We start from the raw sequence: 23,234 nt of genomic DNA, 5'->3' as shown, positions 1-23,234 counted from the left end.
CATTTTGAAGCTAAGAGATAGACATAAATTTGGTATGAAAACATCAGAATCCAATTCAGCTGTTTTCTCAGTCAAAAGATCGAAATACCAAAATTCAACACTGCTTTCCAAAGTTGAAAACGGGGGTTTGACCAGGTGTTAGTATTTTGATCATATCTCAGTTTACAAAGCTCCGATTTGGATAATTCTTAAAGAATTGTAAAGCTAATTCAAAGAGCTACAACTATTGTGTTTTGCACAAAAGTTAGTTCGGCCTCCATCATAGAGAAAATCACAGTTGAACCGAGACGAAAAACACAGAGTCGAAAATGCGAGTCAACAAAACGTGGCTTGATGCTGCGTTTTGTGAAGTCGCATTTTATAGCCGAAATTTTGTAATTTGTTCAGTCATTTCTCTTATGTTCACACCACTTTCTAGCTATTCTTGGTAATGGAATTCGGCTGCACATGCTTCAGAAGACATAAGGAAGAGATATAGCCAAAGTTCCGAGTCAAAAGTCATTATTTTTTACTTTCCTAACAAAATTGAGATTTGAGAATCATTAGGCAGAAAATTTGGACCGGTGGAAAGGAGCCTCATATCAATTTTCTATAGAAAGCAACCAAAGAGGAAAATTATCATATGGGAGAAGCTTGAAGAGTGCAGAAATATAGTTGTTCCATTTCCTTAGTGTAGGATAATTTAACTAGTTAGTTTATCCTTCTTGTTTATTAGCTAGATGAAGAAGAGGTTAGAGGATGAAGAAGGCAAGGAGATGAACTCATGTGACAAGGGTTATATTTCTTTCCAACTCTTTTTCTTTTGTACTTGATTCCAAGTTTAGTGAATACGCAAGTTCTGGATTTTGTGTTTATTATGTATCTTTAAAGTTTATGCTTGGGGTTTGGTTGAATTTCCTATGATTGTTAGTGTTTATTACTTGGCTATTTGATGCTATTACTTGAGCAAGTTATTTAGCACTTTAGATCTCTAAATCATGATTAATCTGCTACCATTAATTGTGATTATCTAAGGTGTTGTTTCAGCAATGAAAATTGAGATTTAACACTAGTTCAAGAAGTGCTAAACCTATGGAGTACACTCACGAGAGTAGAGGTGCACCTATGTGGTTTTAGTGATTAATTTCATGTAATTTCATTGAAGAAATGAACTTGTAGTTAATTTCATAACCATGAGAATAGGTATGGATTAGTTATGAGTATAATTGATTCACTACAAAAGTAGGATTCAAATGCATAAGGAAATTACACCATAACTAGCTTAGATAGTAGTATTCAATGATCCAAATATAGCACTTGCATGAGTAGTTAGGGATACCATGAGCTAAGAAGCTTTCATTTGTTATTTTGCACAAGTTCAGTAGGTTTTACTTATTATAAATCATTGATAGTCTAAATAATAGAGAAGTTTTAGTAACACCGGTAATTTTTCAATCTTTCTCATGGCATCGACTCGGTATATACCCTAAACTACTAGTTGACCTGTATACTTGCAGTGAAACGGGTGTATTTCGCTTGTACGTATATTAAAATCTCGTCAATTTCGTCAATACAGTTGTCCGGACGATTGATTGATTTTTAAGCCATTGATAACATCACGATCAATTGATTCTACTTTTTCCAATCACCAAGCAACCTAGCCTTCCCGCACTTCCTTCTCTTCATTGATGACATCACTATGGATTGACACTGTTGTTTCCAATTACCAAGCAACCTACACTTTCCATTGCCGAGCCTTCTCTTACCTAATCACCAAGCAACCTAGCTTTCCCTTACCTAACTCTATTTATGTTGTTTTATTGATGGGTAAATTAGACAACGTACATGGAGTGTTGAGAGGGACCAAAAGGCTTTTGCATTTATAGAGTTTATAAATCGCTCCCATCATAGTGGGATAAAGATAGATTTTTATTTCATCAACGGCTTATGTATTTATAGAGTTTATAAATCCCTTCCATCATAATAGAATAAAGATAGACTTTAATATTATCAACTAAATCATATTTAATCTGTTAAAAGGGACCAGGAGGCTTATGCATTTATAGAGTCTATACATCCCGCCCATCATAATGGGATAAAGATAGATTTTAATTTCATCAACGGCTTATATATTTATACAGTTTATAAATCCCTTAAATCATAATGGGATAAAGATAGACTTTAATATCATCAACTAAATCATATTTAATCTATCAAATACAACCGATAAGATATACCTCAATAAAAATTATACAAATCACATAAAGTATTAGAATAATCATCAGGTAATATGTCTACATACAATCAATGTGGTACTTCTTACTTTCTTCAATTGTCTATTTCTTTAAAATTCTATAATTAGTTATCTATATGCATTTATATAGGTATTTATCCTTCTACTTAACAAGAGATTATCTTAGTAATATTATATATGGTCATGTAGGCCACACAAATATTCTAATAAAGAAAAAACCAAAAGATACGTTAGGGGCAATACAAGTCCACTATTCGAAATTGTTTAACGAGTTTGTTACTTTATATTTTTCAAAAGCAGTAGAATTGTGAAACATTTTGTGCTATAAATCACCAAGTTGTAAAACATCAAGCACACTTCCTTGCGGCTCCTAGAATTCGTGAAATGGATAAATTGAATAGGGCACTTTCAATAGTGTGAATTCAATAGGGCACTTTTTAATTATTTGCTTATGTAATATCAATAGAGTAAATCTTATATATACTTATATTATATATACTATCACGGTTAGATACATGACACACGAGCAAAATTTGGATTTTAAATTTAAATTTAGAAGAGTTGTCATTCATCCAATAATGATAGTATATACATTATCAATGCATAAAAGATTAATCCATATAAAAGGTATTAGCTTTTTATGAAGTTATAAATACACTATGAATTTACACTTTGCTTAGCGTACTAAATTGAATAAGAACTCAATCATACAAATTTTAATTGGATTAAAAAGTGATATATGCTAAAGGAAATATTTATTGTTCTACAAAATATTTGTGCATTTGAAAAAAAAATATGAAAAAATAAATACTGCTCTTTCTTAAGTTTTGTAAAGTCATTATTGAAAAAATGCATGTTTTTCCATAGTTACAATGTAAAAGTGCTACTTTGAAATAATCTTGTTCCACAGTAGTAGGACTAACATATTATAAATCATCATATTATAGCTGAAGCTAGAAACTCTTATTGCTAACATTGCAACTTTGGTTATTTAATCACTAAACTAAGACCTCTCTAACACTTAATTTTTGTATTTAAGCTTTTAAAGTTCTGTATTTTGGTTTGTGTAATTTTCTTTAATAAAGTGAAAGACACAACTAGGAGTGAATAAATATTATGAAATGCCAAAATCATTTTGACGAGGTTTTTCCTTTACACCAAATTTTAAAAACCTAATTATCACATTTTCTACAAGTATACGGATCGTTTATCAAGTATAAGAGATATTAGGCATTGAACCCATTGGGAAGAATGATTAATTACTGGTGGCTTTCAAAATCCTTTATTAGTTAGACTATCACAAATGCAAGAAATAAATCTATTCTACAAACATGAAATAAAACGAGTAAAAATGACAATTGAAAGCTCATAGGGTTGTGAAATTTCTATTTACTTTTGCAAGTGAAATTTCTAGTTAATTGATTGTTATTATCTTAGCTAAGTTATGACTTAATTTCCTAAAGCATGTGAAACCCATTTTCGCAAAATGGTGAGTACATTAAGGTATGAAGGTTTATTCTGATTGGACAAAGTATAGTGTATTTTCTAAACACCGCGAGTTAATATTTGAAAGTTTATTTGAAGTTTTTAAAGTTAAAAGATAATATTTTCTTTCCTATAAATTGTTTTGAGCTAATAAAAAAAAGTTCGATAAATCATTTACATATTTTTAAATTTTCTAATTTTCCAAATTGATGGCTTGAAAAGTAAAAAGATACAACATGCTAAAAATTATATATAAATTTGTTTGTATTGTTTTTAAACTAGTGAAAAAAATATTCTCATGGTCGTAAATTATTGCAAGTTATTTTTAAGAATATTATAAATCATTTATAACTTCAAGTAATTTAACATTTCTTACTCGAATCAATGACACAAAAACTATTAAAGAAATTTTCGATCTTATTATCAAGTTTTAAATTTTCATCAAAGAATTACATCGATTAATTTATAAAATTTAAGAGATAAATTTGGTATATTATGATAATTAAGAAATCACAAGAAAAGGGCAAATTTGGACTGAACTTATATTCTCTCTCCCAAAATGAGTTTTTAATATTACATTTTGAAATGGGTTTCAAATGTTACAAAAAGTTTAAAGTAGGGGAGCCAAGTAAGATTTTTCAAAGTTTGAGAATATCTAGTGAAACTATCAGAAACGTCGAGAAGGTTTATAAAGTTATCTCTTAATATGATAGATCATAAATTATTAACTCTATCCAATTTCAATAAATATGAGATTTTGTCAATTTATCGCATTGAAGTAATATATTTATTATATTTAGTTAACTTGTACATTTGTTCATGTACTTGGTAGTCTCGCTTTATCCAATTTCAATGACCCGAGCTGCAGTTTGTTCTATCAATTCTGTTTGGATAGTACAATTTGGGGGAAAATATGTAAGTATTATCCTACTTGCACCCTAAACCTTTTTTATTTCATATATATATATATCATATATATCACATTATAAAAAGTGATACAGTATTATTTTAAATAATTTTTTTCAAATAATCTCATATCCTGACACACTCAATATGTTGGGCATTTTTTAAATTTTTCTTTAATGATCACCTAGCCGAATCTAGGAGATGTGACAGGACTTGAATTTTTTTTTAAAAAAAGGAGGTATTCCCCAACCACATTACAAAATGCGGCTAGACGCTTTCCAGGAATGAGTCGGGTATAGTTTTGGAAAGCACTTCCAATTGGTCTCATTTGGGCAAAATATTTTTTTTAAAATTTCCATTGTTCCAAGAAATTGGCCCTATTCCTAAGGAAACTCTCGCTTTTTAGTTGTTTGGATTTGGATTTATTGTAAAGTCGGTCTCGAAAAGTAAAGAACAATTTATAAGAAATTACAGTTCAAACGCTTTAAAAAAAATTACAATTCAAACAGACCTTAGCATTTTTGCTCTAACACTATTCTGGCAATTTGAAAATTAAAAGTTAGTGAATCAATTTTAGAGTAAAAGAAATCATTAATATTGGTTATCGATTTAGTTCCCTTCTTGTTACGTGGGTAGGAAAACTATGGGCCAGTGAGAGTAGGGTACCAATATAGAGATAACTTTACTAGTCTCGGTTTCGATTTAATCTACTAGTAGTTGTTGTACCCGGTGATATTATAAATAACATGTAAAAGATGACCTTGCTAATTATTGACAAATACGGGTAATTCTTGTATTAGATAGTATGACAATATTTACTTAATTAATGATTTTTTTTTAATTTTTTGTTGATAGTGTTGCTGAATTTTGTAGCAATGGCTAGTGGAAATGTTACTATATTTCTATTATTGGAATGGTAGGATGACAACAGATATACATGGCCTTAGTTACAACGGTGCTGCTCCTAAAGCCATTCAAATAAGTTATCAGATAAAATACCATGAACTCATGGACAAGCTATTGTTATCACTGGCTACTAAAAACATCAACTTAAGATCAAAATTATTCGTAAGTATCCAAGTAACTATAAGGATTATTATATAACATCACCTATTGAAGATCAAGATATTTTGAGTATAGTTCTCGATGCGGCAAAACAACCTGGCGTTCGTTGTTTGGAATTTAATTTGGAAACAACTTCTATCACTAATGATTAGCAAGGTTTTTGCAGCGGCTCTTTTACAGAAAAACTCACACAAAAAAATTTATCAGTAGAAGACATTCAAACATATTGTAACATATTCTTGAGACCTAAAGATCAGCGGCTAGCGGGGGAGTTGTTTCATCACATAATCAAATTAGAAGAAGTATTTTGAAACAACAATAGCCCACGAAGGCAAGAATAGAACAAGTACAACATATGACGGGTGATATTTCATTTGAAGTTAATTATACATGTATCGTTGAAGAAATTGGCTCAGCAGAACCACATAATTTTCTTTTGGATGGTACTAATATTAATAATGATGTGTTAAACTATGAAGATGAGGCAGAATGGGAAGAAATTGGTGAAGAGTCCATGTCATGTGAAGTGGCACCAGCTCCAGAGGTCATCAATATGGAACAGGTAATAAGTAGAATAGTTGATGCATTAATTTCTTGTCGACAATCTACAACCCTATCTAATAATGCATTAATTTTTTTAATGTGTCTGTGATGGCCTTGCAAATTAGGCAAACAATCAATTATTTTTTCTTGGATTTTCTTATCCATGAATGGTAAAGAAAAATGGTGAGAAGTTGTTACTTTTAATTGGTGAAGCTTGAAGTGTAGAGCACTGGTTCAAATCTTTCAACTCTACTTGCAATTGGATCACCTATCTGTCTTTGAAAATTTTTCTTCTGTCTTGGAAATTTATTATAGTTATACAATGACAGTGTTTTCTTAAGTCATCCTACTCTACTTAGAGATAAGGAAGAGCCGTATGCTTATTTGTCTTCTTGGTTCTCATTAAGCATAACTTTTTGTTAATTTTATTTGTTCTATCAACTATTTGAATGATTGCCAACTTATCTGAAACTTGTTTTTAGAAACCGGTAACTAATTCCAGCTTGATTTTCTTTCATATTCTGAAATTCTGGTTCCTGATTAGTTAGGAAATTGTGCAAATCATTAAGAGTTGCAGCAAAAAAAATATAAAGATAAAACATTATGTACAATGCAGGAAAATATTCGTTTGGAACTAGGGAAGGAAAATAAAAAAAAATGGTCCATGTCTTTGCATTCTAATGTTCCAAATTTTGTGGAGGTAATTTGGCTGTCTTTTTACTTTTGGTTAAGTAGGAAGGTTCGAGTTGCCATATCTTTTTTTTTTCCTTGTGATGATATCATATCTCTAAGCTTTAAGCCTGCAATTTAAGAATAATGCATCCAAACACGTTTTTTGAATTTTAGTTTTCTATTATTTTACTTGTGACACCTTTTTGTTTTCCTCACTCCCCATATGTGATTTGTAGTGTTCAAATAGAGCTTACCATTTTGGGGATAGGATAAATGAAACACTTGAACTTAGTTTTTTTGAATTGCCTGAACAAAGGATCAATGGATTGCCTAATGAAATTCTTGTATTCATTCCCTCTTTGCTAATACTTTTGGAAGTTTCAAGAGTGTTGGTTCAAATATTTCAAATTTGTTTGCAATTGACAACAATTATGAGAGATTTTTCAATTGCAAATTTATTGTAATTATACTATGACTAAGTTTTTTTGGTTCAGAATATCTTGTTTTTTAGTTCTTTGCATAAGATATGGATGGTGAGAACTTTATTGCATTTTTAAAGTTTAATAAAAAGCTTATTTTTGTCATTTTTTCCTTTACATCATGACTTTTTTTTTCCAATAGTAGGATGCCATTTGCCTTTTATACTTGTTGATTACTTATATAATAATTTGGTAGTTTTTAGTTTGCAAATGAAAAATTGAAAATTTCAGCTTGATTACTTTTTGTAAAAGTTCTTTTCAAGGAGTAGGAAAGGTAACATAAATAAATATGATAGCCTTGAAGTTTTTGTAACTTTTTTCCTGTTATTGCTTAGTTTTCAGTGCAATTTTCGTTGAAATTTTTGTGTTTTTTAAATTTAATTTTTGAAAAAATATATGCGATTGATACATTCCAAAAAAAAAAATGCAAAGACCAATAATAGAAAAAAGTCAATAATGGTAGATTATATTTTAAATAATTATAAGGAAATTACCAAAGTTATGCAATCTTCTTGTGCCTCTATAATAAAAAAAAAATTAAATTTTTAGTTTATGTTGAAAACTATAGATTACACTAAAACTTTTCTTTCTTATTATCGTACATGGCAATCAGGATAACAAGGTGGTAACAATAATATCATTATGAAAATAAAATTTGAAAGTGAATCACATTAGGGGAGTGCCCTAAATTTCGTAACCATAAATTGCTCTTCCCTTTCATCGACTGCACGGAACGGCTAGAACCAAAGTGGTAAAAATATTTCTGCACTCCAAAAAGGTTCAATAAGATTGAGCATCTATCCCTTGGAGTCAAGTTTCTTCATGTCATTCGATGATCTGAAAAAACTACTACCTATATACAATTACCACCTCACGACCAAGTTCTATGATTTTCTTTTGAATTGATAGTATGAAGTTGCAATTTTCATGACCATACAACGAAATAGCAATAGACTTTCCAATTAGCCTCTAGCACTTTTCGAAGATTGTATATTTAGTGGATAAATTAGAATGCAAGAAACTAAAATGAAGTGCGAACATCAATTTACTTAAAAAATACTGGCAAATAATTGAAGGAGTACTAACTATTACCACTGGCCACCACCCCCGCCGACAGCTCTTCAGATTTCAACTTAAGAGTTGCAGACTCCACCACAAGACTTTTACATGCAGGTATGGACATACGAGTCAAAATTAATGTAGCGCGGCAACCAACATGTTCGACAAGCAAACAGGATACACAGAGGTTTCTTAACGGACGGACAATAGTTTTCTTTACTTGTATTCTTTAACTTTATTACACCAGCTTCAATTCATTCGTATGTTGTAACATCTTGGCTTCCTATTAATAATTATTATATCTCTATGATGGGGTACCATGACATTGGATATTTTTTCTCTTTCCTTTCGTTTTAGCGTTTGGACTTGCCAGGCTGTGTCATTTTCGGGTGTGGCAACAAATACTCAAATGCTTAAGACTTCACTTCAAACTTTTGGAAGTTCTCATGAAACAAGTGCTTTTTCTTGTCTTGAGAGTCTGGGTAAGAGATCATATATGATATATCATCATCTAAGTGGTGATCGATAAGCAAGTGAATGTATTTGCCATGCAAAATAATTATTGACTTTTTGAATTTTCTTTGGCTAACAAATATCTCATAGGATAAATAAAAAACAAAAAAAAAAGAACTACTGTACCAGTTACCACACAAAGAAAAAAGAGAAACGGAAACTTTAAAATTAAAGAGAAAAGTCCAAAACAACAATGACCTAGGGGAGTGCCGCCTGCGCATTGCGCGAGTATTTGGTGCCTGTGATTAGAGAGAATTTTTTATTGAACAAATAATAATACATTTTAAAAGGAAATAGTCATCAAATATGACAAACCTAATAATAGTATATTCTAATTGCAGTACGTACTTGTACACTTTATTTTATCAATACTTTTACAAGTTTATCATTCCCAAAAGATTCCTACAGATGTCAGTTGAAAATCGCCCAAGAACATACATAAGTTGTTTCAGACAAAGAAATATCCTCCCACGACTAGTTATAGCAACCTGTTAATTGCACAACGTATTAATATGTTTTTGTATTAATTACACAACAAAAATCACACTTCAATTAAATATGTGTATAACACCATTTCAGTAATTATACCAACACATAAACTTATACAATTTGTACTCGATATAAAACGGTTGCAAAATAATTTCATAGTCCAAAAATACCCAGATGTCTCCATAAATCCAAATTTTAAATGTACCAAAATAAGGACATTTCAGTAAATATATCTAAACACATGTTGCTCTCAATTGTACAAAAAATTTTAAAAAACTACACAACATTTCACATTCCCAAAACCCTCTATCCATGCGGTTGAAATTTAAACCCCCTTTGACCATAATTGATTCTTATATAGTATAAGGATACTTTAGAACGGTTTGTCTAACAGGTGTCCCATGGCACTAGTTAAAATAAATTTTAGATGTTATATATTTGAAAATATAAGAATAATTAGAAAAAATAAATAAATACAATGAAAGATAATAATTGATAATACGCGTGTGCATATATATATATATATATAATAGATTGAGTGAATACTAGGTGTGTTAACTTTGGATATCCATTTGAAAAATTCAAAATTTTTAGAAAGAGTGCTATTTTGGTAAAAAAAAAACTCAAAGCTGTCATATCTTGGCTAAAATATTTATCTTGCGGATGTCTTACGGTATCAATTAGTCCGCTTAAGTTAAAGGAGTAACACTTACCGCTGATGATGTTACATGTATTGATTACACTTACGCGAAAATGTTTCTGTAACGGACAGTCGGACAATCGTTTATTATAGTTGGCGAATTATTATGGAAACCCATTAATGGGTTGAAAATCGACCAATCCACCTGGCGCCATGTCACCCACCAAACTGACATTCCGTTTTGTCCTTTTGCACTTTACACACCTTGGCGTCCATTTTCGCTGCCTACCGGCTCAAGGCGCTTCTGGCAAAATAATTCCTCATGAAGATTATGCTGACAACACGTATTTATTGGGCATTCCCAAACGATAAGGTTCTGGCAGAAGGGGTAAGTTTGTTTAATCAGCAAAGGAGATCAGCTGGGCAAATCCATCGGGATTATGGGGAAACGAGTGAACAATTAATGGCTCCGCAGTAGGAAGTTAATGACACTTTCAGCACTTGTTCGGTTGCCTACAAAAGTGGCATAATTTTAGAAACCTCCCTGAGGTTTGTAACAATGGCAGTCACCTCCCTTAAGATTTGAAACACTACAAATAGTGATATAAGTACAAAAAGTATAATAAATATTCTATATTACCCTTATTTGATTTACAAAACAAATTAAATGACAAAAGAAATCAAATATCAGGACTACTTGCTAAGTAAAAAATTTTAAGATAGTTTTTGGCAACAAAATTTAGGGCATATTTCAAGGCATTATTTTTTAATTTTTGGACTTCCATTTTTTTCCCTTTGCTAAGTAAGTTGTGAAGAAACTGATTTTAATAAAAGAATAATTGCAGAAACCTCCTCTAAAATTTCTAACAATTACACTCCCCTCCCCTGAAATTTTGAAAGTAGCACTAACGAAGTAAAAGAAGAATTGTAGGAGCAAAACAAGACTATGACAGAGCCGGCAAGTTCGCTTAATCAGCAAAGTATATTGGCTGGGCAACTCAAACGGGAGCATGCGGAAACAGAGTGAGCGATTAATGGTTCCGTAACGCGAAATTGATGACACTTCCACCACTTGTGCGGTTGCCTAGAAGAATTATACAAGCAAAACGAGAAATAAATTAGAGTAAGCATTAAATAAAATGTACACAAAAATAAAGTATTTGAGTAATTATAAATAATCAATCAACTGACCATTGTGATCTTCATTAATATTTATCTTTCTTCTGGAGAAGTAGAAAATTCTTTTTGGGTAAGTAGTTTTATCTCTATACAACGAGTTATTGCCATGTTAAGAATAACGAATCACATCTAAGTGCATTGGACAGTATCCTAAAGTAGTTAATGAAGCGTGAAGAAACACAGCGTACAATAATATTTTACCAAATTCGCAGTAGTTGATGATCGAATGTATCCACAAAGTTCAAACTCCAATCTCACAGCTGGAAGATCTGTTGAGTCATAAATTACTCAAGCACAACTATGAACTTCAAGAATTAAGAGGTCTCACGCTTTCTAGTTGTTTCAACTTACAAGTAAATTGGGTTGTCATTTCTTAGATACGTAGATGACATTCAGCAACTTCCCTAAATGTACCAGCTTGTCATATTCTATTCTTTTTTTTAGTATACATTATATTTTATAGAGCGTAAATTAATTTACTCTCCACTACTTTAGTGCTTCCAAATACTTCTACTATAATTTTAAAGTTATATACAATTAACTTCTTTATAGTTTGGACTAAAGTGTTAAAGTGGTGGAAATTGTCCTTTGTAAGGAAAACAACTAAAATATCAAGATTAACCTCATACAAAAACTAAATTAACTAAAATACATAACATAAAATAAATGCAGTATGGATTAAAATTATATCCCCCTATAGTTTCGCGCTTGTTCACATTACTCCTTTGTGATTTTCGAAATTTATTCAAAACTCCCTGTGGTTAACAAATAATATCTATCATGACATTGGGATGCTTTTATTGTTTTAGTTTGCTCCATTACAGATGATAAGTATATTCAAATTAACACTTTAGTTTAAACATTGAGGGGGTTATGTAAAACGTTTAAAATTATATGAGGGTATACAGAAAAATGCTAAATTATATGAGGTAAAGTGTAATTCCATCAACTTGCAGCGTCTTTCCACCATGAATGCATCTTAGCATTCTATGTGCATGCAAGTTCTTTTATATGATTAGCTGCGCCATAGATAAGCTCTAAGGTTTAATATACTGCAGTATAGAAGTCCCAAAAGTTCCATTTTACAAAACCTAAATCAAGAGGTTTATATCCTCTTTCTCAGTTCATCTTATATATCCAATCTACCCCTTCGTTTGGTTATGCATCAGCAAACCATTGCAAAACATGCTTAGTTTTGAATTCTAACTATTGCTAGCTCCAAAAATTCTTTGGTTTTCCTTCCAACAATCCAGTTTATTAACATCGGCCTTTTTAAGCTTCCATTATGTGGAAATTGAAGATTAGTGAAGGGGGTGGACCATGGTTGGAAACTACCAACGGTCATTATGGAAGACAACACTGGGAGTTCGATGATCAGGCTGGAACAGTCGATGAACAAGCACAAATTGAAAAAGTACGTGAAGAATTCAAACTGAATAGGTTTCACAGGAAGCAAAGTTCCGACCTCTTAATGCGGATGCAGGTAAAAAATGGGACTGGGGAAGGTATGATTGTGTGCGGTTGGTTGTTTAATTTCAAGATTTAGTGTACACTAGCATATACGATTGTATTAATACATTGGATTGGTATACACGAATAACATTTATGCCTATAACAAAGTTTTTTGAGCGCATACCAAATTCTGTATGAAGTACAACTTTACAATTGTATGAAAATCGGTACGGTACTCGACCTGGTCTCTTACAATTATAACTGTAGGAAATCCTGACCCTACCTGCCCTGGTCTGATACAATGGCGGAGTAGCACTTGTCATTGGCACTTTGCCTACGGCAATTAGTTGAAAGTCCTATCCTCTTCTCATAGCATGTGCTAATATGTCAAATTTTAGTGCAGTTAACAAAGGAGAGCTCACATTATACTCCAATTCCACCGGCAGTAAAGGTTAAAGAAACAGAGGATGTAACGCAAGAGGCTGTGATTACTACATTGAGGAGAGGAATAAGCTTCTACTCAACTATTCAGGCCCGCGATGGATTCTGGCCTGATGAGAATGCCGGCCCTTTGTTCTTCACACCTACATTAGTATGGCTATTTAGGGATTTGATACAAGTTACCAATATCAAGCAAGCTAATGACAAATTGAAATGCGTTACCCTTTGAACAGGTTATGGCCTTGTATATAACCAAAACACTCGATACAATTTTATCATCGGAGCACCAAAAGGAGATTATCCGTTACACGTACAACCATCAGGTGTTGAAAGATCTTGATCATGAAATCTCAAGCAATTTTTCGTACTTGAGAAAGCATGGCACATTTATCTATCTGACAGCCAATTTCTTTATTTATTATCATTATTATTATCTTTAATCTATAGAATGAAGATGGAGGCTGGGGACTACACATAGAGGGGCACAGCACTATGTTTGGTTCAGCCCTGTGCTACATCGGACTGCGGTTGCTAGGAGAAGGACCTGAAGATGGGGAGGACAGGGCCATGGCCAGAGGGCGCCGATGGATTCTAGATCATGGTGGAGCTGTTGGAATACCCTCATGGGGAAAGTTTTGGTTAAGTGTATGGTCACCACAACCTTTAACCTTACTATACCTTAATTTCCTTCACTCAAAACAAATTTGTATATTTACATGGGACTACGTAGACGTAGTAAGGTAATTTGCAAATACTTGTATGTACGTTGTTTATGTACATACTTGCGGTTGTCAATTTATGTTTATTGGTTTTCTTGAATGTCATCGTTTTCCAGACGAGCAAAATACAGAAAAGTAGATCTTGCAGGAAAACCTGAGTAAGACATTTTCTTAAACACAGGTTCTTGGAGTGCATGACTGGGCAGGCTGCAACCCACTACCTCCGGAGTTCTGGCTGCTCCCCAAATTCTTCCCAATTCATCCAGGTCCTTACATAACAGTATACATATAAAAAAAAAGACTTCTAACTTTATTCATCGATCTATGGCTCAGATGTTTTTCATGGTCGTTGGATTCTTGTTAAACTGAGAAATATTTATTTTTCCAACTTGCTGTCTCCTTCATTTCTGGTGTTAGGCATGGCTCCTCATTATCACAAAAAAAGTGTAGTCTTGATTCATCTGCAATGGGAGTAGCTTTGGTTTTCTAGCCTTCTCAATGCTATAGGATCTATGACTCCATGTTTTAGAACTAGGAAAGAATGGAAATTTGACCTAGTTCAAATTATACGGTTCAATAATGGGTTCAACCAATTAATCCGGTGGTCAATAATTAAATAATGTTATAAATATGTTAATTGTAAAATAACTAATAATATGCAGAAACAAATACAACGACAAAAAGATTTCTCAAAAATATTGAAAAAACTAGGAGAAAATTTTTCCAATTTTTCCTGGTCAAAGCCAATTCTTACCGAATTTCATCAGATCAATAACTGTTCAATTTTTTTTTAAAATTTAGTTGGAACTACTCAATTCTTGTTTAAGCCAGTTGAATCAACAGTTTCTCTATACGAACGAATGGGTCAGATGGACTTAGAAAATGATTATTTTTCCCGACTACAGATCGGAACGAATTTAAAAGCACTGGATAAGGCAAAATAATTGTTCTCACTGATGTTGTTGCACTTTACATGTTATAAATCTGCAATGCTCAGTATGTCACAAAAGTCAATATATCTTTTATAATTCTTTATAGTATCATACCTTATCCTATTACGCGTACAAAATCTTAGTAATATATATTTTTAAGAAGTTAGGTACCACAAAAACCAGAATTAATTTATGAGGTATGGAGTATAAAATATCCCTACAAATCAATAAGACCCTTTACTCCTCTAGTGATTAATTGTAAGTTAATTCTAGCAGGATGGCTAATATCTTGAATAGTCAATTTTTAGATGTTGCTGTAAGGTTCTGTTCATCTACTACTTTTCAACTAATCTGCGGTCAAGTTTTTGGTTATTCATGCAGCGCAAATGATGTGTTATTGTCGCTTGGTTTACATGCCCATGTCATACTTGTACGGGAAGAGATTTGTTGGGAGTATAACAGGACTAATACAGTCTCTGAGAAATGAGTTGTACGTCCAACCCTATCACCAAGTAGATTGGAAGAACAGTCGAAATACCTGTGCAATGGTCAGCACAACTGGCTAAATATTTGTTCATGCAAATGAAAATGTGGGAATATTGGCAATAAAATGAAGAATTTCTCGGTTTATTGTTTCATGTCAGGAGGATTTGTACTTTCCACACCCTTTGGCACAAGATATGCTATGGGGATTTCTCTATCATTTTGCTGAACCTATTATGGCACGATGGCCATTTTCTGCATTAAGAGAGAAGGCTTTAGAGAAGACAATGGAACACGTGCATTACGAGGATGAGAACAGTAGATACATTTGCATTGGAGTCGTAGAAAAGGTATTTCTTGTTAACTAAAACATCAAGCTGAGTCAAGGATAAATGAGCGATGAACAAATTTGTGATGCCAAAAGAAATTTGAATACATCAATGCAGGTGCTTTGCCTGCTAGCTTGTTGGGTAGAAGATCCACATTCAGAAGCATTCAAGCGCCATCTTGCTCGTCTGCCTGATTACTTTTGGGTAGCAGAGGACGGCTTGAAATTGCAGGTCAATTTATAATTATTAGTTTTAAATATTTACTTATAATGCTCAATAAGCCTAATTACCAATTTTTGTTTCATCCGTGCTCTATGTCGCAAAATTACAAACTATTTAATAATTGAACAATAAGAATATAAAAATTTGAACTAAGTTTTATGAAAGTTAACATAAAAACTTAATCCAAAAACTTTGAATCCGTAGCATATTTTCGTGTGTAAATTTAAAATTTCATTTTGAAAAGGTAGGAAAAGAGGCTAAAATTTATCATAAATTGATAATACTAAAAAATGAGTAAGTTAACAAAGTATGAGAAAATAAAATGATAAGACAAACCAACAAATAATAATAATAATGAAACAAAAGTAGTTAACATCATGATAAAATGAAGAATTTGAAAAAAAAAAAGGATGGGGGAAGAGAGGAGACTTGGGAGAAGACAATTCTAAATGGGTTTGATGGGTTACCCAATAACATCCATTTAAATAGGTATTATTGGGTAACCCATTTATACCCATATGTAAAAATTTAAGATTTCCATATCCATCTATTTATGGGCTAATATGGGTAAATTTAGTTAAATGGATCTGTTTGCCACCTATATACGGGTAAGGAAGCAGCTATGAGACAAGAAATTCTTATATAACAGCAATGGAGATTTTAGTGGCCCTATAATTCCTTGTCCTGAAATGGTTTTAGTACTTGACCGTTTTTATTGTTCCTGATCATTACTAATTGCAAAGTACTATAGCATTTATACTAGATTAAATTACATCCATTGGCGGATAATGGCTGCATTAGTTATTCAATTGCTTATAATGAGAACAGGGTAAAAAAGAAAAAAGAATATTTTGATAATTCTTGTACACAGAGAGGGATGCCACCCAAAATACTTTTGGGACATTGAAAACTAGAAAACATGGCAGTGATAGATTCAACCGGATAAAGTAAATACTTCAGGGTACAATTAGAGAGAGTTGCCTAATCTTCAAAATCATTCCCGACATCTAGAAAAGGTTTGTCAAACAAGATTTGATATTAGTTCCAAATTTTGCAGACTTTTGGCAGCCAAGCATGGGAAGCAGCTTTGTCAATTCAAGCAGTTCTATCTAGTAATCTGGCTGAAGAGTATGGACCAATGCTTAAGAAAGCACATGATTTCATAAAAGCATCGCAGGTACAAACTATAGAATCAGACAATCATTGGACATCTGAACCGAACACATTATGCTACCTCTGACTCAACATATTATTCTGCCTAAAGGTTCGAGATAACCCTTCAGGAGATTTCGTGAAAATGCATAGGCACATTTCTAAAGGCTGTTGGACATTTTCAATTCAAGATCATGGTTGGCAATCCTCTGACTGCACTGCTGAAGGATTAAAGGTATATAAATATGCATTGTGACTGTGATTTCTTCTTTAGCTTTTCGAAAGTGAGACTATTACATCATTTATCTTTTAGGAGGCTCTTATCTTCCATACTTTTATAGGCTGCACTTCTTTTTGCACAAATGCCACCGGAACTTGTGGGGAACAAAATTGAAACCGAGCGGTTATGTGATGCTGTGAATATTATTTTGTCTTTACAGGTATGTAAAATCAACTGTCCGAAGAATAAACTGCTCCTTCTACCTTTCTTTAACCTATTTTATTTACTAAACATTTATTTGTGCCTATTAGGTACTTAAAAACTCGTATTTTTGCTCCAAACTTTTCCTTTATTAGTGCTCTCAAAAATGGGAAAAAAAATTACGGCTGAACCATGGTTGATTGCTGGGTCAACCCATGTTTGAAATGTGTTCAGCCCAGCTTGTTTCAATACAATCAATTGAAGTTACTTTTTATTACTAAAACCTTGGGACTAGTCTCAGTTTGCTCCTGTCATGATTTTAACGATTCTCACTTTCCATCCGAAGCTTCTATGTTGAACGGTCTTCACATCCTAAAAGCTACCAATTGGAACTATAGCGCCACATGGAATTTTTGTTTTGAACACTTTATACCCTTAAGTTGTTAATTTGTTCCAAATTATATAATCTTATGTCCTATTAATAGAGTTTTGTGAAAATATTCATCTATAAGTCATGCTATTCTTTCTTCTCAAATCTCAATGAGAAAACATGCATTAATGCTTAAAATTTTCTTAAGAAAAACTGCTAACTGAAAGTGATTGGCTTTTCTTTTTCTACGCCCACACACACACACACACACACACACACACACATATATATACACATCTTGGAAATTTAAAAAATTTAAGGTTGCAACTTGAGAATCACTGTGAGCTTAGAGGGTGCAAAGTAGAATTAATCTAGGGGATTATGTTTTGAAAGTGGTTTATAAGAACTTAAAACTGCAATTTGTTTTTTTATTTGGAAAATATTTGGGGTGATTTGTTTCTCGAGGGACCTATTTTTCTAAACCAATTTCACTTTGTCATGTGCTCCGAATTTTACACAATATGGTCCAGTTTCTTTGTGACGAAGCGAAGGTTAAATATCTTTCAACCATGACCTTTCATGTAATACATAGCCCGGTAGAAATGACTTCCTAGACCATGACCTTTCTGTTAGCCTATGATGTTATTGGCATCTCCACCTTTCCATGTCACCCAAAAAAAAAAGAAGTATAGAATTATATCTATCTATCTATCTATCTATATCTATATTCTTATAAAAGTATGGATAATCTAGGTAAGTGTAGCGTAAGAAATTTGGACTGTAAGCATTTTTTGTCTTAGCATATTCATCAACCCGCACTAACAAACAGTGTAGATTTATTTTATTAAAAAAAAAAAGAAAAAGAGGGAGAATATTAGGAAGGGAAAAGCAGAATCGGGCAGGTGATAGAGGAGATGGGATGGGTGGCAGAAACCACAAGAGCTTAGTTGTTAGAGAAAGTGCCGATTGGTTTGATTAGTTCACTAAAGCCAAATGAAAAAATGTGGGCAGTTCGAGTCTTGCTATTATGTTGAAATGGAATTTCTATTGGGAAGGATGAAAGAGAGAAGAAAGAGAAAAAGAAAGAAAAGAAAGGAAAACAATTTCATCTTAAGATATTTTCTTGGGAATAAAATGAGAAACTAGAAAGGAAAGAGAAAAACCTAAAATTAAAAGAATTGAAAAGCTAAAAAAATTGTATTTTAGGAAAGTAATTTGAATATTTTTTTAATCATTTAAGGAGAAGATAGATCTCTACAATTCCTCTTTTTTAATTTCAATCATTAAGGTGAAGATTTTTGTGGGAAAGAGGAAGAATTAAATAAAGAAGAAAGAGAAAAAAAATAAAAGAAAGGAAAACAAGGTAAATGAAAAATCAAAATAATGCAAGGGCAATTTTGTCCTAAAGGGGGTTAAGTGAGCAAAATTAAAGGTTAGGGGGTAAACTGAGAAATTTGATATTCTTTAGGGGGATAAAATGTGATTAACCCTAAAAAAAAAGTAAGCCTTGAAGGAAAAAACTGTGAGAGTGAAATTTGAAATGACACCTAATTTGGAGATAGTTGAAATCCACAAAGTTTAACTTCGCAAAAAACCCTTTTCATATGGGGTGGGTATCAAATCCAAATGTCTAGTCAAGTAATCCAAACAAGTGGATTTTGGGTGGCAATTTTGAACCCATTTCCGCCCAAATCTCTCTATCCAAACGGATACTTATTTCGTTTCCCAGTCTTTTTGCTTTGCTCTTCCCAGTTTTTCATTCTTTCCTCAATTTATGAACAGCGTAATAACGGGGGTTTTCAAGCATGGGAGCCACAGAGAGCATATAGTTGGATGGAGGTAACTCTTAACAACTAGTTCTATCAATGTCATCAAGCTAATTCCTTTTTTTGTACTTGGGTAAAATATTCTTTCTAAGATGATTAATATTGTGACTTGTTCTAACTATGCTCACTGTTTTATGATTCGATGTAGAAGCTCAACCCTATCGAATTTTTCCAAGATGTTATCATCGAGCGAGCGTAAGATTTTTCCTCCTTCACTTCCCCCCTCCCCATCGTACTCTTTGAGGGTATCAAATATCAATAAGCATTTTAGTTCACGAAAGAGCTACTTGACTGAAACAAGTACAATGCTAGGTATGTCGAATGCACTTCTTCAGCAATTCAAGCTCTGTTACTCTTTCAAAAGTTGCATCCTGGACATAGGGAAGATGAGATAAAGAGTTGCATCTGCAAAGCTATAGCTTATATTGAAGATGAACAAGAGCATGATGGTTCATGGTCTGCTTTTCTATATCCTAATTTGAACTTCATTAGTTTCTATTCTCTGAAGTCTGAAGTGTAGTCTCTAACCAATTAATCAAGTTTTTATCAGCCAAATAGAAATTGATAACACGAATTTAGATTAGAAGTCCTCAAAGTCTACCGAAAGTCCTGTTTTTGTCCATTAAATTTTGCATTTTCTCCATCTTTTTCTTAATTTTTTGATTGTCATTTTACTTTAGCCCATAAAGTTTCTTAGAAACTATACAAGTAGATTTAGAAAAATAACAGTGTGGTCATTTGATTCATTAAGTCATTAAAAGTTACCATAGAAACGTTCACAAAAACAGTTGATACACTACAATGCTAGATAGGAAGATATTAATTGGGATTGTCTATTTGGTGCCCCAAAAGCATAGAATAAGTTATTGAACTAGTGTTATTTTTTCTTGCAAAAGGATAAAGTTTTTTTTTTCTTGACGGAATAAGGCTTAAAACTTTAACAGATTGTCCACCAGGCACCAACACCTTTTGATGTGTTTATTATGTGCCTCTAGAACACCAAATAAAAATAATAATAATATAAGATAAGTAGCAATATAACAGCCGTTAAGGATTTACTTCTATTAATTATGAACTATTAGCGTGGTCATATTAAGCCACGTGCATTACTAAAGTACATACGGTCTCCACCACAGACCTTATCAACTTAAGAACAAATTTGAGTTTGTTGGATTTATCTTTGGGTAAAATCCCAAGTGTCATACTGCCGTAGACACCAAATTATTATTATTATTAGTAGGGTTAAAAACAAAAAAGTCCCCTGTGATAAGCCTAATACACAGAAAAGTCCCCCATGGTTTCAAAATATACAACACGACCCTTCATGCTTTGAACTAAATTGTAAAGGTGACGGAATCCGTTAAACTTAACGGAAATGGTCAAAATGACCAAAATACCCTTATATAATTAAACAAAAGACAGCTCAAAAAAATCATTTGTTTTATTTTTTAAGTAGAGAGAATTGAGAGTTAAGGGGTAGAATAGGTATATTTGATAAAAATTAGGTATAAAAAATTTTTTTTAGGTTCCAATAAGTCATTTCCGTTAAGTTTAACGGATTCCGTCACCTTTACAATTTAGTTCAAAGCATGAGGGGTCGTGTTGTATATTTTGAAACCATGGGGGGCTTTTCTGTGTATTAGGCTTATCACATGGGGCTTTTTTGTTTTTAACCCTTATTAGTATTATTCTCATTGTTGTTGTTATTATTATTATTATTATTATTGAAATAATAATTATTTTTTGGCAACCTTTGATGATCTTGCAAGACATTTTGATAGTTTGAGAACTACATAGAACCTTCAAGAAAAGTTTCAAGAACATACATAATTTATCCAAATAATAACAATCCACATAAATTTGTCATGAAGGTTTCTACTCTTCACAGGTATGGTCGCTGGGGGATTTGTTACACATATGCAACCTGGTTTGCAGTGGAGGGATTGGTGGCTTGTGGAAAGAACTATAAAAATTCCACAACTCTGCAAAAGGCGTGTAGATTTTTGCTATCAAAGCAATTGCCTGATGGTGGATGGGGCGAGAGTTATCTTTCATGCTCAAATGAGGTTTACAAATTTTTAACTTCCCTTCTAATTCCAATAATTTCATCCTTTGAACTAATATTCAGTCCAGAAATATACACTCATATATATACATATGTGGCATCAACTTATAGTCCCTTGTTTACATTTTTTTTTAAATTTTTTCCTTAATTTGTTCATTCTTTCATTTTTTTTTCCTTTTTTGGTTGCACTAGGAGTACACAAATCAAGATGGAGACCGGTCAAATTTGGTGCAAACTTCATGGACTTTGTTATCTTTGATTGCTGCTGGGCAGGTTAGTCTGATTATCAGAAGCATGAGAGAGACTCAGATTTAGCAATAAATAAAATGCTCGAGTCAAATGGATAAATTGTTGAAAGCAACAAAGTAGAGAAAAACATTAAGAATCTCAATTTCTTAAAGATAATGAAAATAAATTAAATATTTGTACAATGCTTCACGGATTCCTCCTAAAAATTCCTACCGATATCAGGTAGAGCTTGATCCAACTCCCATACATCGCGGAATACGATTGCTAATAAATTCGCAGATGGAAGATGGAGACTTTCCCCAACAGGTATACTGTATAGATATTTTATGCTCTTTCTACCCCATCCCATAATCTTCCTACCCCAACTATTAGGCACAAGATTTGAATCTTGAATCTGACAATGATGAAAACTCTAAGGGCAAAACTAATATATTCATTGTATTGTTCTGATTTTCAATTTATCGTTGGATATTATGTGCAATCATGACAACTTTCTCATCTTCAATTTTTCTTTTTACAGGAAACCACAGGTATCTTTTTCAAGAATTGCACTATGCACTATGCAACATATCGAAATATATTCCCAATCTGGGCACTTGGTGAGTTTCGTCGACGTGTTCTATGTCTGTAACTTACCACACCTACAAGTAAAGAAATTGGATGCTACAATTATCCAAAGCCAAATATGAGCAAATATGTACAATATTTTCAATGAAGTGAGCGTCTCTGCAAAATTGTCAGCACTTTTTGATTTATTAACTGTATTCACAAATTTCAGATTCTTGAAATATATTGGTTATAGAAAAACTGTATGGCACTTTTTTGTTTCTTTTGGCACAAAAGGTATATATGCTTAAATGATCCCAGTACACAAACTAAGAATTTGAGAAATAGCATATTGACACATTCTGCAAACTTTTTCTTCCATTTTTCGAAACAAATCCTATTCACAGAGACAAAGACATTTAATTATGTATATACATGTATGTGTGTACGTCATGTGTGTATATACAAACTATATTATATAATCATATTTCTTCCTTTTTTGTAATGCTTAAAATTCCCTTCCTCATCTAATCTAATCTTTCTAATGCTTCTTTTGACTCCCACATGATTACAATCTTCCTACCTAATCCTTCTTCTAACTCCCAAATTATTACAATCTTTCTAACCCTTCTTAAACATACCATACCCAAAACACATTATACCAACAATGACCAAAACAACTGATAGTCTCTCCCCAGCCTCTAGAAGAAGCAAACAAACAACAAAACAAGCAGAATAATTCTGTTATTATCAGGTTTGTATAG

General features: G+C 32.5%; 1 protein-coding gene across 1 annotated transcript; it reads left to right on the top strand.

The window, feature by feature from the left end:
- The first annotated feature begins 12,302 nt into the window (after positions 1–12,302).
- Positions 12,303–22,750, top strand: LOC113703167 (lupeol synthase). The gene is made up of 18 exons (XM_027224443.2): positions 12,303–12,746; positions 13,119–13,307; positions 13,390–13,479; positions 13,604–13,801; positions 14,057–14,141; positions 15,189–15,355; positions 15,452–15,640; positions 15,737–15,850; positions 16,899–17,018; positions 17,106–17,228; positions 17,335–17,433; positions 19,567–19,623; positions 19,759–19,805; positions 19,923–20,066; positions 21,499–21,676; positions 21,868–21,948; positions 22,147–22,230; positions 22,445–22,750. The coding sequence occupies exons 1-18, from the start codon at positions 12,549–12,551 to the stop codon at positions 22,553–22,555; spliced, it is 2,274 nt and encodes a 757-aa protein (XP_027080244.1). The 5' UTR covers positions 12,303–12,548; the 3' UTR covers positions 22,556–22,750.
- The last annotated feature ends 484 nt before the right edge of the window (positions 22,751–23,234 follow it).

This window comes from Coffea arabica, chromosome 8e, assembly GCF_036785885.1.
Source record: "Coffea arabica cultivar ET-39 chromosome 8e, Coffea Arabica ET-39 HiFi, whole genome shotgun sequence".
In the NCBI taxonomy this organism is placed as follows: Eukaryota; Viridiplantae; Streptophyta; class Magnoliopsida; order Gentianales; family Rubiaceae; genus Coffea; species Coffea arabica.
This window is presented reverse-complemented; position numbering and strand designations above follow the sequence as displayed.

Excerpts from the sequence above, each read along its gene's own strand:
- LOC113703167 (XM_027224443.2), top strand. The coding sequence starts at position 12,549 with ATGTGGAAATTGAAGATTAGTGAAGGGGGTGGACCATGGTTGGAAACT. Across the intron at positions 13,308-13,389 it reads TGTTCTTCACACCTACATTA|GTTATGGCCTTGTATATAAC; the intron begins GTATGGCTATTT and ends CCCTTTGAACAG. Across the intron at positions 15,641-15,736 it reads GCATTGGAGTCGTAGAAAAG|GTGCTTTGCCTGCTAGCTTG; the intron begins GTATTTCTTGTT and ends ACATCAATGCAG.